Genomic DNA, 19,450 nt, shown 5'->3' with positions numbered 1-19,450 from the left:
CATTTACTTCTACGGAAGTCGGTAGAAGCCCCTGTGTACTAACGCTGTGAGCAAGCGAACTGGCGTTAGATACCAGATAGGGTGCAGTAACAAGGGTGTACCTGATATTACACATACTGTTTAAATCGTCTAGCCAAGGGGGATTAGACGTTGTGCTAGACGTTTTGGGAGAAGGATCCATGCTGGTGGGGGTATGTTTAAGGTGAGCAATGTGATGGAAAACAAAACAAACAACTGTACTATTAGTTCAATCGTACCACATTGACGATAGCATGCCAGTCTTGTATCTTAAGGCATAAGTTCAACCAGGGGGATATATTATGTAACCACTCCCTTATTGGTATGGGTAACAATGTCAAGCCAGGTGAGATAGTCAGTGGAGTGGGCAGTCAGTGGCTTTACCTCTTCTTGGAAGACCAAAGGAGGTGGCCCGTCCCGTCCTCCTCTGGCCTCTGAGGGCCACAGAGGGCCCGCCCTTTGCCCGGGCTTCTCCCGGACGCTCCCGCGCGCGACTTGCGGGGCGAGAGGCGTTCTGCTGATTTGTAGCGCCTCCGGGCGCGTCTCTGGAGCCACAGGTGTGCCTGGTGAGCCGGGGCAGCTGGGAGACTTAGTTCCTCCCGCTGCTGCTGGTGGGTCCGGCGTGGATCAGTGAGTCGTCCGGTGCCGTTTCCTCCACGGCGGAAGATGAGCCCGTTTCCCTCACGGGATAGAAATGCTGCCTGCTGTGTGCCCCACTGAGCTCTCGGCGCTCTGCTGATTTGTAGCGCCTCCGGGCGCGTCTCTGGAGCCACAGGTGTGCCTGGTGAGCCGGGGCAGCTGGGAGATGTAGTTCCTCCCGCTGCTGCTGGTGGGTCCGGCGTGGATCAGTGAGTCGTCCGGTGCCGTTTCCTACACGGCGGAAGATGAGCCCGTTTCCCTCACGGGATAGAAATGCTGCCTGCTGTGTGCCCCACTGAGCTCTCGGCGCTCTGCTGATTTGTAGCGCCTCCGGGCGCGTCTCTGGAGCCACAGGTGTGCCTGGTGAGCCGGGGCAGCTGGGAGATGTAGTTCCTCCCGCTGCTGCTGGTGGGTCCGGCGTGGATCAGTGAGTCGTCCGGTGCCGTTTCCTCCACGGCGGAAGATGAGCCCGTTTCCCTCACGGGATAGAAATGCTGCCTGCTGTGTGCCCCCTGGGCAGTTATTCTTGAGGAGATATGCCTGTTGGGCTCTCTGTCTCCTTGCAAAAGCTCTACTGTTTGGGGTCCATTTGTGCCTGGGAGAATGGACAGCTGGCGTCTGATTTGATGGTCAAGCGATTTTCTCTGTACGCTCAGTCTACTTAGCTGTGATCAGAGAGGTGGCTTCACGGTTACACATGAATGCTTTGATCAAATGTTATTTCTCAATAATGACATAATCAATGGCCAGACTGCAGAGAGGAAAGTAAAATCGAAATTGCCACAATGCACACCATTTTCTGCCATTTTAAACAGCCAGGCCCAGTGTCTTGCTAACGTGTTACTTATTTTAGTCTTACCTTGGCCTGTATTTTGGACAGAGGATCATTCTTTCCTGGCACATGCTTATGTGCTTCCATGTGGACATCTATTTTACTGGCCTTCTGAACACCCCCTTGGCCTGCAAAATAGATAATGTGATTCTGTAAGGTTGTGTGTGTTATACCAAGGGAGCCATGGGGCCTAACTCAAGCAACTAATGTGAGCTCTGCTACCCCCATTGCCTACTAAAAGTCACTTGTGACTGGCATGCAGTGGATTCATATTCTGTTGGGCTTTGGCGCCACTGCACCAGCTTTACTGTTGATAGCTGTGTATAGTGCACAGTAACGTCAATTCACCAAAATGGCAAAGGTAGCAAAAGCTACATCATACACAAATTGGCAGCACTATTGGCATCACAAGATTGGCCTGTTTAGATCCCTTCCCTAGGGATTAGGGGTAGTAAGGTCAGATCAGTGCTACAAAGTGGCTACATCTAAATGACGTCTATTGAACTGAACATGGATAAAAGATCTGCCTGCTACTGAGCAGTGGGGTAACATAAAGTGATGAGGACTCCTTGCAGAATGTGAAGAGGATATCTGCAGTTCAGAGCAATACCTGCTCTGAACTGCACTGAGAGCAAAGCCACTGAGCCTGACTATCTTCAGGTAGGCTCAAGGGGGCCATGGCCCAAGCAAATGACGAAAAAATGTAACCCATTCTGAAGAGGCAGTGATAAATATTCCGCTGCGAGCATATTGTGCCATGCAGACCATGCGATCCCCAGGAGTGTCTCCGGTTCCTCGAGAGAGAGAGTTTTGAAAAAGTAACTGCTGAGCAGTGTATTTTCTGTACAATTTCCCTGAAAAACTGGCTCCAAAGCTCAACGTAATGCAAGAAGTATGAATCTGGATGTACAATTTCACATGGGCTATTGCATATCTCTATTTGTAGGGTTGAAAGTATGGCAAACTCCTCATTTTAGCTTTTCTGCACACCCCAGCTGTTTCCTGTGCAAACACCTGTCACAAGTCTTTCACAAGCCTGCTCACTGATTAGAACATGTGGGGGAAAAAATCCCACTATAACCCCTTTTTTGTTTTAACAAAATACTTTATTTTAATGTTTTTGGATGTGCTGGGTGTAATTTCCAGTTTTGCATTACATGGAAAGCATAATCTCTTACAATGGTAAATTGCAGTATTGGGCTTTTTATCACTAGAAACTAAGAATAAACCCGCTTTGGCATAGCCGATAGGTCTTGCCTTTGGGACCCTATAAGTATTTAGGTATGCAGCACACTATCCCTGGTGCAACAGCATCAACTGTTGCATGTCTAAACACTTATATGGTCCCAAAGGCGAGACCTATTGGCTATGCCAATGCTTGTTTACAGTGCCAGCTGCGTTGCCCTTAGTACATCCCACGAGAATGTGAGATCCACACCCAGATGAATGGGTGTGTTGTACAACTCTAGGATTTTTTTTTTGTTTGGACCTGTGAGTGAGGCCAAATCTTGCCTGCTTCATCGTCTGACCCACACCCCCATCACCTAGTGTGAGTGGGTTGGATCAATGTGTTTGTAAGTGGAGCGCTTAAACCATGGCTGAAGGATTGAAAGTGAATACAAATTGCCTGCAGGATCCTAATTTGTATTTATTTGTTGCCTAAGGACCTTCTGTGTAAATACAAATCTGGATCCGGCAGGCAATTTGAATTCACTTTCAATCCCTCGTCCATAAGCGCTCCACTTAAAAATGCGTTGAGCCTACCCACTCACACTAGGTGATGGGGGTGCGAGTCCGATGATGAAGCAGGCCACAGATGGGATCTGTGGGTGAAGGCCCAACAAAATTTTGATTTGATTGTAGGATTGACAAACTGACCTTCCAACACCAGGTCAACAAAGTCGTCTCCTTGGTGTTTGTAACTTTAAAATCAATCCTCAAAGTACGCACCTTCATTTCCCCCCTCCCATCCCTGAAGCAGTAAAAACACTAGTGACGGTTCTAGCAATAGCTAGAATGGACTACAGAAACGCCCTATACCTAGGCTTTCAAAAACCGCACCGGGTCAAGCTTGAGTGTGCCCGCCAGAATACCGCTGGACATCCCCAAATTCCAATCCATCTCCGAAGGCTTGAATAAACTCAGCTGGCTTTCCTATGAAGAAAGAATAGATTTTAAATCCCTATGTCTGGCGTACACAGCTGTACACGGTAATGGACCAGCATTTTTGAAACACCACCTCACTTGGTACTATCCATCTAGACATCTACGCTCGGCACAGAGTAAACTCCTTCAGACACCAAAATTTAAAAAAGCCTGCTGGGGTGGAAGAAGCTTTGTCCCGGGTACAGTGAAACGATAGAACTCGTTCCCGATAAATATTAAAAGATGCCTAACTCTGCTCAGATTCAGAAAACGAATAAAGACCTGGCTTTTTTCAAACTAACATAATCCATCCTTAACTGGAGCTCTGGCATTCTCCTCCGCAAAGTGCCTGGACGCCCTTGGGCATTTGTGCGCTATATAAATCCTACAATGAAATCAAATTAAAATTACCTACCGGATCCTAATTTGTTTTTACTCTTTGGCTAAGCACCTTCTGTGTAAATTCAAATTAGTATCCAGCAGGCAATTTGATATAACTTTCAATCCCTCATCCATTTAAGTTCCACTTACAAACACGTTGAGCCTACCCACTCACACTAGGTGATGACTGGGTGTGAGTCCGATGGGGATGTAAGTCCGATGATTAAGCAGGCCACAGATGGAACGCTTAGGTACAGGAGATTGCCCCGGTGTTAGTCTGCGCACTATTAAAGCAGCTGAAAAACTGAGCAGATATTCTGCGTGACTCAGTACTGGGGCGCATGCAGCTCAAAATCACTACACACGCTGGCTGTGACGCCGGTGGGGTCCGATATGGTAGCAGCTACGGTGCAATTAGTGAGTTCTCCCAATCCATGCCATGAATGTGCCTAGAGGCTGGTGGGGTGTTTGCGGGGGATGTCTGGTCCGGTGTGGGAATAACCTACAGCGCAACATGCCTCACTGCCATAATTAAATCCATTGCCCAGCAGCACAACAGTCAGTGCAGCCAACTTTGAGAGAACTGCACGGTGGCTGGCTCACATCAGCCGCAAGAGCCGGTTATTAAGTCACATGTTCAACCATCTGTCTTCGATGGGGCCTAAAGACCGTGATATCAATTTGAGCGTCCAGACAGTGAAATTACTTCATACCACAGCCTCCCGTTTCCCCCCTCCCTTTGGACAAGTGGAGCTTATCCGGCCATTGCTTATTGGCAGAAATGTCGGACAGCCTTTAGGGCAGATGTGTGATGCCTGGTGGAGTCGGTAGGTGGAGATGGAGAACATAGGGAGAGCGGGACAGAGGATGAGGCAAGCAGTATAGTGGAGCCCTTTAGCCCTGGCGCTGCATGGGATCTAGCAGGGAGGAGCCGGCACGGATATAAACACTATTGGTAAAAATAAATCGTACAAAGTGGACTATTGTTGAATGATGGTGGTCGTCTTTGAAATCTCCTTTCTACCCGTGTGCATCATGGTCATGAGCTTGATGGTGGTCGTCTTTGAAATCTCCTCTTTCTACCCGTGTGAATCATGGTCATGAGCTTCACTACCTACTCTACTGGTAGGTGTTTCAGAATCTGGTGAACGCTCTCACACTGCCCAGTAAATCTTAATCAATGGTACAGTAGGTATCGGAAAAAGTTTGGTGTCGTAACCCCAGCTCACACACTGTAGTCACTGGGCGCACTGTCTCTGACCCTTCGTCCTGATGTCAGTGATATCACTGTGTGGTGTCCTTAGTAACCTACTGTTACATTGTTGCACCACTCTGTACAGCTGAACTTTAGTAGCTGAGCCAGAGGACCCCAAGCATGCATGGAGTAGAGCGCGCTGCCACTGCAGCTTGTACGGTGCTTTATTATAGCAACACTCCTGGCTTGGCAGCGGAGGAGGTCTATAATGCGTGATATTGCATTTCAGTGCGGTGATGCAGATCACCAAACTGAAATGTTAGTCTGATGCGTGGCACTTGGCAGGGCGGCACGGGTGGCATTCCCAGCGCTTGCCCAGATGCTCTTTCCGGCTCCCAGTTTAACAGTGAGCAATGAGGAACCAATATGGCCCATCCAAACGGCCTGCCCTGAAGGAAAGGATGCCACCATGGCGAGGCACAGTATAGGACTCTGCCATCTGTCCTACCTCTTGGAGAACGCCGCAAAGGCCTGCCGCCATCCAGGCCCAGCAAGAAAGGTTAGATTGGTCCCATAATATGCGCAGCCCTAGCCTAGCAGGAACCTCCCTGTCCCTTCACAGGAAAATGAACCAAGAGGAGCCAAGAGTGTTAGCCCCCTCTTATGGCACCCAGGTTGGATGGTTGGGGCTAACAATTCAAAGATCCTGTTGTTCTTTGTTACTGTCATGAGGGGGAATAACTTTGTGAGGACGAGGGACGTAGGGTAATAGTTGTTTGCATCTGGTGGATTGTGGTGTGCGATGGCAGCAGACTTCAGACTACTGGGATTCGGCGTCAATTTGGAGGACTACTGATCAGCAGCAAATTGTAGACGAAATGTCAATATTTTGAAGTCTTCTCATGAGTAATATATTTTGCCTGTGGTTATGGTAAGGGAAAAAAGTAGCATACAATCAATTTTCTTTTAACGTCTTTGCAATATGTTTGTTTTGTACAGCAAATAGAAGAAGTTCGGCAAGTTGGATCCTACAAGAAAGGCACTATGATGACTGGCCATAACATTGCAGATCTGGTAGTTATATTGAAGATCTTGCCTACTGGTTAGTTTTACACTAAAATATTTATTTTATGGAGGGGATGATGGTGAGAAATGAAGTTTTGAGAGATGCTTTTTTTTTTTCTTTCTTATTGCAGTGGAAGCAGTTTCAGCCTTGGGGAACAACGTTGTTGAGACACTTAAAGCCCAAGACGCTTCAGAAGGTTGGTTGGCCTAATTTTCTTTCTTTTCTGATGTTTAATAGGAAATGCAACACAATAAAAAAAATAGAACGTGTACTTTTTTACTTGATGTGTAAGGACTATTTAGGCTTTTGGCATTGCTAGCTGCAAGTTCATTGCACTCCTACAGAGCGTTTAAATAACTTACGGCAACGAGGTGGATATGGTAATCAGTGATGCTTTTATAACCTGTTCATGAGCAGAGTATGTTTATGTTTGGGTGATTTTTATAGCGCGCAAATACCCTGGGGTGGCTCGGCGCTTAGGATTGTAATTCCAGACAGAAGAACGCGAGAGGAAGAATCATTGATTAAAAAGCCAGGATTTTAATAGTTTCCTGAAGACAATAAGAGTAGGGCTGGTTTTGATATGGAGGGGTAGTGTGTTCCAGAGTCTTGCAGTGGCAACTAAGAAGCGCCTGTCTCCCCAAGATGAGGTTTTTGTATGTGGGACAGGTAGAAGGCAGGTGGATGATGAGCGAAGGGGCCTAATGGGGTGTAAATGGGAGAAGCACTTTTTAGAATCCGAGGTCCTGAGTTATGGATGGCTTTATAGGCAATACAGAGAGCCTTCAATTTAATCCGGCTTCTGACACGCAGCCAGTGCAATTGACGTATGGCCGCGGTGATGGGTTTGTATTTGGGGATGCCTAGTAAAATTCTTGCTGTCGCGTTTTGGACAGACTGGAGTTTACTCCGGAGCCTTTCTTGGGCATTGAGAAGGAGGGCATTACAATAATCCATTTTGGAGAAGATGAGGGTGGTAATGAGAGTTTTTCCCGCAGATGGTGGGTGGTATGGAAGTAACTTCTTGATTTTTCGTAAGCTATGGAAGGAGGAGGAGACCACGGCATTTACAGGATGTTGCAATAGTAGTTTGTCGTCGAACATTACTCCGTGGTTTCTGACCTTTGCAACCGGCTCTGGTGGAGGGCCCATTTCGTTGGGCCACCAGGTGGGGGAACCATCCGGGAGAGAGACTGCCAAAGGTCATGACCTCCGTCTTATCTGAGTTTAACTTTAAGCAGTTGCTCAACATCCAGGAGCTAATAGGTAGCATACCCTTCTGGAATCTGGACGCAACCGCTACTCCATCCTTATGCACAGCCAACACCAACTGGGTGTCGTCGGCATAGGTAGTTAAACTCAACCCGTGCGATTTAATGACCCTCGCCAAGTCTGAGAGTAGAACAATTCCAAATAGTAGGCCATGCCCTCCAAATTTCTAATAGTAGCTAATCTCCAGTTGGATAGTTTTAGCTGAATTAAAACAAGTAACCAGATAATACTAGCACCCACTGATATGTATTTAGAAAACCTTGATCTGACTGGTTACAAAAGGAATGCTGTGTTGGGATAATGAGCACTGAGATTATGTATATAGGAGCCCAGATACTAAAGTGTGCTTTAGTTCTGTGATTGAACATTTAGACTTAATTCATTTTGTAGAGTTGTTAATGGAGATCAGTGAAACTGGCTTTGAAATCAGCTCTGCAGATGCAGTCGTGAAAGTTCTGATCACCACAGTGCCCCCCAACCTGCGCAAGCTAGATGGCGATCTTCACTGTGAGTACAGTGGGCAATGCCCTTTTATTGAATCTATCTGTAAATGCCTCTCTCCACCTTAATTTTTACTTTTCCTTGAATCCATCTCTTGTCTGTCTGTCTGAATCTGCATTAGCATCTCCAGCTTGTGCTCTTTATTTCTTGGCCATTCATTCATGCTCTCTGCCGATGGACTTCTGCATTAATTATTGTGTTGTGTATTTTTGGTCCCTTCACTTATGCATCCCTGTCAGTTGAATTTGACAGGCAATGTGAGGATAGATTAGATACCATTAATCAATACCTTTTTATCTTTATTTCAGTGGATATTAAGGTGTTACAGAGCGCCCTGGCAGCCATCCGGCATGCTCGCTGGTTTGAGGAGAATGCTTCACAGTCTACGTAAGTTCAACTGGATGGGACCCTTCTCTAGAATTCCCCATTATACTTATGGTCCACAGGATTTGCCGTTGTCTATCTGTCAAGTTATTTTCACATTTATCACCTACCTGTACTCTTGAGCGGCTTATTTAGGAGAAGGTTGCATATGGGTGAAACTTAAGATCATTTGGGGAGTTCCAAAGCACTTTTACCATGGGGTTGGTCATATGTCAACATTATGAAAAACTATTTTTCTTTGTAGTCCACTTTGTGATATTTTATTTTACGATGCAGCTCTTCGGTTCCATCAGTAGTAAAATATGTACACATGTATTACTGTGTTAGTGGGAATTTTGTCTTTTGTACATTCCTGCTGCGAGTTAATGTCTTAGTAAATAGACTTCTCTTTCCAGAGTGAAAGTTTTAGTCCGACTGCTAAAGGATCTGAGGAATCGGTTCCCTGGGTTTGAGCCCCTGACACCTTGGATAATTGATCTACTGGTATGTGGTTTTGGTGGTACCCAAGTTCAGGTGTGACTTTGCTTGTATCTATGTCTTCACAGTCCTACAACGAGTTGATCATATTCCTTTATCTTCAGGGTCACTATGCAGTGATGAACAACCCACAAAGAGCACCCCTGGCTCTCAATATTGCCTTCAGGTAAGACAAACACAGTGTGTGCCTAATCGGTTGATAAATCAGCACAACACAATGGTTACTATATAATTTGTTTTCCATATTAGGCGCTGTTTGCAGATTCTAGCAGCTGGACTCTTTCTGCCTGGGTCTGTAGGAATTACCGACCCCTGTGAATCCGGGAACTTCAGAGTTCACACTGTAATGACACTTGAGCAGCAGGTAGGGTGTTTATTGTACTCGTGTAAAGATTCAGCTGGATATTTGAGTAAGTCCTATTTACACACCACTGCTTGCTGAGACATGAGTGAACTCTTTAGTGTTTTTGCATAATCCGCGATTTAGTGCAAACTATCTCATTACAGACTTAAAGGGTTTTCGAAAAACAGATTTCTGTATTCATTTGAAGGCTTCATTTCTGAGAAGACTATTTTTGAAGACTTTTCTCTTAAAGTGCCTTAAAATTCCTTCTTATCCTACGTTTGACTAACACTGACATTCAAATGACACTAAGTGGTATTTTTGTGTGTTCCCCAAAATTTAATTTTAGGACCTCAAATGGCATTTATCGAAACAATGTTAAACTTAGCAGCTGGAAAGTATTAGCAGTTGATTAGCAACTACGTTCTGTTCAGAATTATCTTAGATATTCTGTGTTTTACTAAAAGTCCACTTCTCTTTGCTGAGCTTCTGCATACGTAAATATATCTTCAACTATTTAATGAATTGGTAACTCTCTTGGAGTGGGGGGGCCTTCCTTTATTTGTCTGAACCAATTGTCTGAGGCTGCGGTTTCAAAGACCTTTTCCAATTTGAAAGTTTAATATGGATTTCCTGGTTAAATACTTTCTAAAAGAACTTTACATGTATTCAGTAAAGCAAGTTAGTTGTCTTACTTTATACCTGGGAGGCTCATTCTATAAATTTCACCCACTAATAAATGTTTCATTGCCAATGACTTTCAGTCTTTGGTCCCAAAAAGGTATGTGTAGGGCTATGATTTAACATGCGTTATTTGTGTTATTATTTACAATTGAATTCATGCACTTGTGTTTTTTTTTCTTCATGTAACGAAAAATAAGTGCCCCGATCTTTTTGGATTAAGGTTAATAATATGTCTTTTTTTAGGACATGGTTTGCTTTACAGCACAGACTCTGGTCAGGATACTTTCACACGGCGGGTATCGTCACATCCTGGGGCAAGAAGGCGATGCAAGCTGTACGTAGCATTTCATGCTTCAACTGGAGGCAATCAACAAAACCGAATGTTTAGATATTTTGATTCTTAGTTATTGCTTTCCAAACAGATCTTGCCACTGAAATGTCAACCTGGGATGGTATAATAGTTACTCCTTCTGAAAAGGCTTATGAGAAGCCCCCTGAGAAGAAGGAAGAGGAGGAGGAGGAAGAGGAGGAGACTGCGCCAGAGGGTACTGACGTAGCAGAGGAGGAGGAGGAGGAAGAGAGCATGGAAACAACTGAGTAAAGTAGGTAACAGTACTTATGTTTTTATTTATAAAGTTTTATATAGCACAAACTTGGCCCTAGAAAAGTATCGGAGCATTTTACAAATAGGTAGGCAAGAACAAAAACAAAACAACCAAGAAACACAAATTGTAAATCAGGAAACTGTCAATGAGTTAGTAAACCAGGTCATTGGCGTCAAGAGAGAACCATGTTTGAAAACACTGCGTCAAATCAGTACACGTGTAAATGAGTCATTATGTTCTAGGGTAGCATTTCTTTTTTGAATGATTTAATTGAAGGGTTTAGTCTTTCAGCCAGTTTAGACTCACTTCATTACTTTCCTTGCAAGAACACTTTAAATTTATTGGCAATACACCTAGGGCTTAAAATGCCACGTCAGCAGAAAATACTGAGTACAATGAATTAATAGTGAAAGTTGAGCATAAACTACGGTATGTAAATCAGGCTCGGGGGCGCCTCAAGTTTCTGAAAGAGCGAAAAAAGAATGTTTCTCATTTTTTGTGTTAAAATTGGAGTAAGTACTTGCTTATAGTGTTAGTTTTGCTCTTTTTCTTGTCTAAGGACACCGGGCGAGCTACTATATTACATCAAAAGGGCTGGAAGACGGGAGTTCATCGAAATTGCGTTTTTCAGTCGTTGCTAGAATATCTGCCATTCAGTTTGACCCTAGCTTCCAGTGGCTTGACTTTTGCCATTCAAATATTTCAATACGCTCTGTCAAACCCATCGTTGTTGCACAGTCTATTCCCAAAAGTCTTTAATCAAAGTTGGAGTAACCAGTTATGTATGGGGATATGAAATGTTTTGGGAATCTTGGTACTGTTTTGAAAGCATTCCTAGCCTGATAAAGCTGTCTAAGAATTTACTTGCCTTTTTATCTTTGCATATGATAGCCAAGAACATGTTTCAAAGTTTTCTTTGCCGAAAGTTATTAAACCTCAGAAATATTTATTTCCTATTTACTCAAGGACATTTCTTTATGATCTGTTTTCTTTGTAGTACCAGTTGCGGAGAGGGTGTGGATATAATTATCAATCTTTTGTAGCTTAATGTTTCTCTGAAGGAGGCAGGCATTCACTTTCTGTAATAAAAAATGTTCAGCTACATATGCTAAAGGAATTTGTTATCAAGATCTGGTCAGTGTTGGCTTGAACAAGCACTTCTAGGTACTTCAGCTGGTGTTTGCCCCAAAATAAGTACCTTTTAAGAAAGTGGGGGCTCTGGACTTTTTAAGAATCTTGTAAATTTAAGTTAAAGGAAGCATCAAGTACCCGTAAGAGTTGAACTTTACGAATACGGTCATGCTAGTCTTTCATACCCGTTTCCTTCATTTGAAGAGAAGTCTGTTAACCGCAAAGGATATCAGAAGGATTAGGTTACAGAATGTCAACACTGATAGTCATTGAACGGATAAATCAAGTTAAATAACATTTCCAAGTCTCTAGAACAGTCTGTCGTTTGATTGAAGCCTTTTAATAGTCTGTGTGGCATTAAACTACTTTGAAATATTTAGTGTCTCTAACTGTTTGGAGCAAAGGCCAGCACAGTCTAGTGGTGTTTTGAGTAACTAATATCTAAACAAGAATCAATAAGAATTCCGGGCTCAGCTAGAGTTATTCAGAACAAGCTATTTTTAGGGACCACTCGCCCTTTTTGGGGAGCTGAAAATCCTCTATCTTCAGGGAATACAAACTGACTTTTGACCTCTGTCTCTGAAAGCAGAGCAAATGATTAAAAGGCATCTTTAATGCACAAAGTGAAAGAGCAATACAAATGCCATTAAATCTTATTATCTTGTCACATGTGCTAGCCTTCAGAGGGAGAGGTCAAAAGTCCGCTTATCTTGTTACATTTATTTTTCTTTCTATGACTTAAGCTGGAGGATTTTGTAAAGTGAACAGTTAGGCAAATGAACTGTGCAAAGCATGCCAAATGAAAGGCTGTTAGATGTCAGGCTTTTTTCTAACCACACTGAAATGGCTAAGTGAACTGTTCAAACATTTAAAATATATTTTACTAGTTATGAAGACCCATTTTTATAATTCAATGGTGAAAAATATTTTTATAGGATCAAAACAAATTAGAACACTTTACTTGGTAATGTGCCCATTTAAAATATTTTTTCTGAATCCCAATATCCTAAAATAGTTTATCCGAATCCCAATATCCTAAAATTGTTTATCCGCTATTATCAGTAAAACTACGTTAGTGGTAACGTTTTGCGGCCACTTCAATGGAAAATATGCTATCTGTAAATGACTATACACTACCACATCATGGTTTGGTAATATATTTATGAAAAGTGAGTTTTTAAACATGAACTGGGACTTACTACTGCTTCTGCCCAGATGACAATGCTATTAGTGACCCAAGCGGCAAGTCAGGATTCATGTGTATCCTATATATGGGCTTGATTCTTGTCATACATGGAGCAAACATTTTGTCTAGTAAATAGTGTTTTTGTACAGCAGAAATAGTGAACTTACATTTTTGACGGTGCTCGCTTATTTGATGATAAAGAAAAAGGCGTCTCCATAAGACAAAATATTTGCCTAGGATCACGCAATTTGAGATCAGTTCATGCGTCAAGTACATTGCAGTATTGGCGAAGCAGATGGGTCTAGTCTGTGAGAGCTATTGCCTTTGGCAACAGGTTTAAGCCATGTTTAAACTAATGTAGCTGCTGTTCAGCATGGATAAAAGTTTGTGGGGTAGATTGGGGTGGGGGTAGAGATGGGTTGTTTGGGGCGGGGTAGTTTGGGATGGATTGGAGTGGGTTACGGTGGATCCGGGTTAAGTGTAGTAAATCTGATTGGGGTACATTGGACGAAGAAGGTCGATCGGGTGGGGTAGGATAGATAGGAGTGAATTGGAGTACATTAGATTGGGTGGAGTGGGACAAGCGGTGTGGAGGGGGCGACATAGAGTGGTGTATAATGTTGTGGAGTATTGTAAAGTGGTGTTGTGTGGAACATGCATGGTGTGGTAACAGTGACATTTCTGACATATTTCCAATTGATATTACCATTACATTTGCACACACAGTTTTACTGCAAACAAACAATAAATGTGTGGAAATGTCATCACCTAGTGTATATGTGCTTCATTTCTACTTCCCTAATTCTGAAATATCAGCATAGTTCCTTTTTGTTGTGTGCTAAAAAAATACCTTCCACACACATCATGTCCTCTCACATGGATGCTCAGTAGGAAAGATTGATACATAATTTCTCTCATTTTGAAGTCTGCAAAATAAAGCTTTCCGAATGCCCACAAGAAGTCCTAATCAAACAAGACTGCTGTGCTGTCTGGTAGGCTTCGTCTTGAAAAGGGGATTCTCTTCCTGGTTTTTGAGAAATTTTGCTTCTGCAGTTATTTTGAATGCATTATGCACCAGCTTTTTACACCTTTAATACGCTTGTGATGACCTATTGTAACTTCTATTTTCAAGAGAATTAAAAATATATAACATGATTGCATTTGTGAGGTGATTTTTAACTCTGGAGACTTTGAAAAACTAAGCATGGGTATACGAACGACCAAGCGGAATGCATCAGCATGCAGGATATTGGAGTACCTCAATTTTAATATAAAGGTGTCCTAATATGCAGATCGGACCTATTCAATTAATTGTACTCGCCTACCATGATGTTGGCATACCTAAACAAAATAACCATTTCTCTGCTAGGTCTTTTGTGTTTGGATGGGGGACTACTTGCGTGTCCTTCAGTGTAAGGGTGTCAGTGTTCGAACTTTTATCTTCAGCCATCCTACAAAATAGTCTTCCCAAAAATTACGTTTTTTTTTTACCTTTAAAATGCGAATTGTGACGGGATTCATACAGCGTTGAAGCCAAAACATGACTCCATATTGAGGGTATCTCCTCTTAAGAATTTTGGACACAGACTGATATTCAGTAATGTTTTCAAAATACAAACGGGCACGTAATACTAGCAAACATTTTTGGTGTCATTTTCATATTTGCAGTGTAAGTATGTTTTACATTTTAATATCTTGGGCATTTACAATCGCTGCAAAACTCTTGTGCTGAAGCAACTTTAGGGTGATCAGAGGCCCCGGATTTGCTCTGACAATCCCCGTTATTTAGGTCTCGGCTGTAGATACAAGAGCCTTGTAAGAAAAAATAAAGCTCCTCTCCTGCAAATCGCAATCTTTTCTCACCAATGCACACATCTGTTCATTCAAAAGACAGAAATAAAAAACCTGCTGTGCAAAAGCAATGCCCCTTTCCCCGTATCTGTAATTGGGCACTCCCATTGCAGAGACAATTGGCTATGCCAGTGCTTACTCCGAATTTTTGTGCTATCAACCTACTTTCAGTTTATAGTGGAAACCACTGTGAAATGCATGGGCCATCCTGAAGAGCTATAGATTTCTGAAAAGTATACAAAATTCTGAATAAAGCAAGGAGGCATTTGTGTAGATGCCTTCAGGTTTTCCCAAAATAGCTAACCGTTTAAATAAAATGCAAAATCTATTTAAAATTAATAGGGAAAAGTCCCCTTTGTTTGACCATGTTTTAATTTATTACTTCTCGCCATGTTGGTCCATATACAAGACAAATGCACAATTACATTTGCAGGGGTTTGTGAGTTTTCCAAAAACTTGAGGTACCCAGAGCCAATAATTGAGCTCATCGGTTGCTCCCAGTACTTGAGTTGATTGTGGTATGATTTAAAACGTATGGATGCACTTTACCCACAATTGGAAAGGCCACTCTGGACAGTACATACGAATATCCATTCAAAGGCACCCCTTCAGACACAGGCTCTACATCTACAGGGAAAGTTTTTGGGTATGTTTTGGCTGTGGAAAGAATGTAATCGGGAAAGTGGCAATCTTTTGATCTAGCCCCATCCTCCACCATTCCATCTCTATGAACAATTGCCTGCTCCACTACTGCAAGGCTGCCTATTACAGACTGATGAAACTAATAAAGTCCTCTTTGTTCTCCCGATTCAATCTCTGAATAGAACGGCATAGAAGGTTGCCCAATGAAACAAATGAACAGCCAACTTTTTACCCATTAGGGGTGGCTGAACAGGGATATACAATTATCCCCCAAAGGGACCAACTCTGCCCAGAGGGGCCGCTCCCCCAACATTAAACAAAGCCCTGGTGGTCTAGTGGTGTAGATTCCATCTCCATGGTCGTGGCCCCACACATGATTGTGAAGCAGGAATCCACAATAGACAGACACAGGGGGAAAGGAAAAACTCTTCTGTGCAGATGGGAGGTTTCAGGTGATTAGATGAAGGAGAACAAAAAGAAAGGTGAATTTATGAAACAAATGATAAAAAAATAAACAGATGCCCTAAGGTGTCTAGTGAAATCTAAAAAAATATTTCAGCTTGTCTTAAAATGAACAAGTTGTATTCAAACATCTCATCCTTGATGATTGCAATGTTTGAGATGACTTTGTGAGTGTCTGTTTGCCAAACTTTCCTTTATGGTAACATTCTAGAGCATTGAACAATGTAAGTTCGACAGTAGAGGAAAAATAACCATCCCGATCCCGTTCTATCAGTTGCTGTGGAAACGTTTGCCAGTCAGGGACGACAGAGTAAAAAAAACTTTAGTGCTAGAGGATAGGAGTGCACAATGTCAGTCTGTCATCTTTCAGCCCCAAATGCTGTGAAACACGAAGTCGGACAGAGCTCCCAATTTTAGCATGAATAGCTAGACAGATGCTAGGCAGGCGACCAGTTGTCATGCAGACACCAACCGTGGTTACCCAGAGCAGACCCTTCCTTTGCAACTTGGAACTGGAACAGAGGCATTGTTTAGACAGTACTTTCAAATATATTTTGCCTATGGAGGATGTGAATCCACCGAGCATGGTTAAGAAAAATGGTTTTGGGTGGTTTTGTCAAATGGTAATTTTGGGAGGAAAACTGCCCCACACATGTTATCCCATGTGGAATTTGGGGCATCCAGAATAGATCCCGCCAGTCGCAGTACTCCGACACACATCATAGTCTTACCATGCATGAGCTACACATTGGGCACATGCACGCCCACAGGTTATCATTACATCACAACAGAACTTTCCCAAGAGGAGCCGGTAGGTTTGCATCTCCTTGACACTGAGAAAAGGGTATAGCCTCACTAAAGATTCACAGTATTGAGTTCACCAATGCCACTACTTTATGTGATGCACCCAGGGCATAGTGGACAGTAGTCCCAGGCACTCCATGATGGCACGAAGGAAAGCCCTACCAGGTTCTGGATTTCACACTTGCAGGGGCAGGCCTAGGCCTCTCAATAGATGGGCTTGACACCAAGGCAAAAATAGGGCAGGATGAAAGTCCATGTGCAATCTGGACATCTCCATTTACCATGTTGGGGATTTTCCCCATCCCAACCAATCTCTTCTGCATTTTATTGAAGCTTCTGCGACATGAGACTAGTCTGCTAACCTTAACATGCTATGTAGCTATAAATAAAAGACGTTGAATTATTGTAGCTGAACCATTGTAAACCAGATTTTGGGTGAGCGGTTTGTGTTACTGATCTTACAACTTTGTGTGGCAAAGTACAGCAAGTTATTTCTTCTATAAAAAATGTTGCATAATAAAATTCAGGCGCACTAGCAATGATGGACTACGCAGTATGCCAGACTTGAAGGCCCATGAATAGGACGGAGTTTAATTGACACATGGAGGAACTGTTTGAGCCATTCCAGTTTATTCTTTTAGATTTGTCCATGCCACACACTAGTATTGCCAGGGAGGCCCAGCTCAGTCCAAGCTGTACCATTTATGTGGAGGCCCACTTGTGACCCTAATTAATGGTTGCATCTTTAACCTAGAGATCCAGCTATCCTTGTTGATGGGGTGAGGTGTCTGTTCATTCATCTGTTTGAGACTTGAGCAGTTTTCTTTTTTAATCTCACTCTGCAGCCAGGCTTCCACAAGTGTATACCAGGGGTATCTGTTTCAGGGCTTGTGCAAATCCCTCTGAAGCTGGGTAAAAAGAGGCAGAGTGCCTTCTGCTGTATATCTAAGGTTTAATCAGCATAATTTAATCTCACTCTTGGCTGTCTAAGTCACTGGATTGATATCCTTAAAGTGCTGCACTGTGTCGAGGACCACTCTGTGTGGTCTACCACGTGGGTCGATCTGTGGTGCAGTACGTTTGAAATGAGGCGAAGTGAAAGAGACTGATTTTGGCACCCACGTACGAATGCTCATTACTCAATCATTTAAAACAATCGCCCTTTGAATCCATCATCCGTGGTACTCCCTTTTAGTTTTTCTACCTGTAGCAACCTTTTCCCTTTTCTGGTATGTAATTTGTGTATCCTTTCGTATTTTCAGTAGAAAGCAGCTCTCTATAACCAATAATATTGCCCAATGGAGGGTGTTTGAGGCCCTGCTACCTTCATTAAAAGAGCAAGGCCCGGAGAGTTGAAGTGCTTGGACTGCTGTTTAGAAGCCTCCTTGCCAATCTCCAGAGCCCTTGGAATCCAGTATCCACCCATCAGACCACAGTAATCTAAAGCCCTATCCCACCTATAGATCTGCGCAGCTGTCTGCTTTGCCAGTATTCCACCAGTTTCCACTCTGGGCGAGGGAGCATGAAATTGGGCTGTAAGATATAGCGAGCGTTGTGTTTTGTTATTAGGGCTATGCTGCTGTACTACTCCCGCAGCTCTGTCTTCAGTGCATAGGATCGCGCCTTTTTTCCCTGACGAGAACTGGGGACATGCAACCACCTAGCTCTGGGAAAGCATATGCTCTAGCTAGGCTGTATATTCTTTCTTAGACGTGAATTAGAAGATTGTGCCTATGTGAAATGAGCTCCTTTGCATTTTTATCCAGAGTTCTGTACTAAAAGCAACAGGACTACTGCATTTGGTCGCCAGTCTCACTCCTGTGCTGAAATTCTTTCCCCTCTTAGCCGAATCAGCCTATGGGCCTCTGTCCGGCTTCTTTAAGCTTCAGTAAACTGTTTTCAGGAAGTAGCTATGGCATAATATAAAGAATTCTCTTTGAGGGCAAGACTTTATTTCGATTTTTGCTGGTGTCAGAGTTATGTATTGCGGGCATTATGCTTCATAGCTGATTTTTCTCCTTTGTAGGCAAATCCTGAAATGCTGGAAGCTCTACCTTTCCCACCTTGCTGTGTCTGTAACCTAGGCATTTCATCTTTGGAAAGCTATTTTTGGAGAAAAAAAACGACTGCCTTTAACAGATTTCTTTTGTTTTCGCAGATGAGGCTCATTTACCCGATGCAGATTGTATTCATGGGAGAGGTTCAAAGACGATTCTACAGCATACCAGTCAAGTTAAATTATTTTATGTTGAGACTTGTGACTTTTTTTAATTTTTATTTTTTACCTGTTTCATCGTTTTTATAGCGGAATAAAAACTTATTTCGTTACTTGTATCTTGTTTGCCGAGTACAGTTCTTGGGACTCCAGGTTATGGGTGAAATGTAGTTTTTATGCTGACCCAGCTTTAGTAATTCTTGCTAGAACCTGCCTGGAAATCAGTGTTTGTGTATGCTTACTTATCTGCATCCTCCCCAAATACTGCCTCCTACTGTCATTTTTCTAGGATTGAGGCTCCAAAAGCAGAAAAGTGTGTTTTGCTTTGCGGATAGCAGCCGATGGACTTGATGCTGACGTTGGTGTTAAAGGGACTCTTAAAAAAAATGTAACTTACATTTTTTTCATTGGCATTGATAATGAGCAATATACAAAATTCAAGACCGTTTACTATGAAATCACCTCTGTAAAACCATGGCATGCAGAGTCAAATCAACATTACAACCGATGGTCAAGTTAACATATAAAGCGAGAGGACATCGCCATGAGGGTCTAAAAGTTGATAGCATAGCAGTCCTTCGACTGGAGGGAGGTGTGATACAGGGTCCTAATACAGA

General features: G+C 43.0%; 1 protein-coding gene across 1 annotated transcript in view; it reads left to right on the top strand.

Annotated features, from left to right (window-relative positions):
* ILF2 (interleukin enhancer binding factor 2) overlaps window positions 1-18,952 on the top strand; it is a 32,798-nt gene extending 13,846 nt beyond the window's left edge. Inside the window, exons 6-15 of the mRNA XM_086947564.1 lie at window positions 6,210-6,312; window positions 6,407-6,472; window positions 7,939-8,055; window positions 8,358-8,436; window positions 8,829-8,916; window positions 9,015-9,076; window positions 9,160-9,274; window positions 10,181-10,271; window positions 10,360-10,539; window positions 18,777-18,952. Of these exons, the coding sequence (XP_086803690.1) occupies window positions 6,210-6,312; window positions 6,407-6,472; window positions 7,939-8,055; window positions 8,358-8,436; window positions 8,829-8,916; window positions 9,015-9,076; window positions 9,160-9,274; window positions 10,181-10,271; window positions 10,360-10,538 (900 nt within the window). The 3' untranslated portion in view covers window position 10,539; window positions 18,777-18,952. The remainder of the gene's footprint in view (window positions 1-6,209; window positions 6,313-6,406; window positions 6,473-7,938; window positions 8,056-8,357; window positions 8,437-8,828; window positions 8,917-9,014; window positions 9,077-9,159; window positions 9,275-10,180; window positions 10,272-10,359; window positions 10,540-18,776) is intronic.
* Window positions 18,953-19,450: the final 498 nt, after the last annotated feature.

The sequence above is a fragment of the Lissotriton vulgaris genome, chromosome 12 (assembly GCF_964263255.1).
Source record: "Lissotriton vulgaris chromosome 12, aLisVul1.2, whole genome shotgun sequence".
NCBI classification, from domain to species: Eukaryota; Metazoa; Chordata; class Amphibia; order Caudata; family Salamandridae; genus Lissotriton; species Lissotriton vulgaris.
The sequence above is the reverse complement of the archived record's forward strand: the minus strand, read 5'-3'. Positions and strand labels throughout refer to the sequence as shown.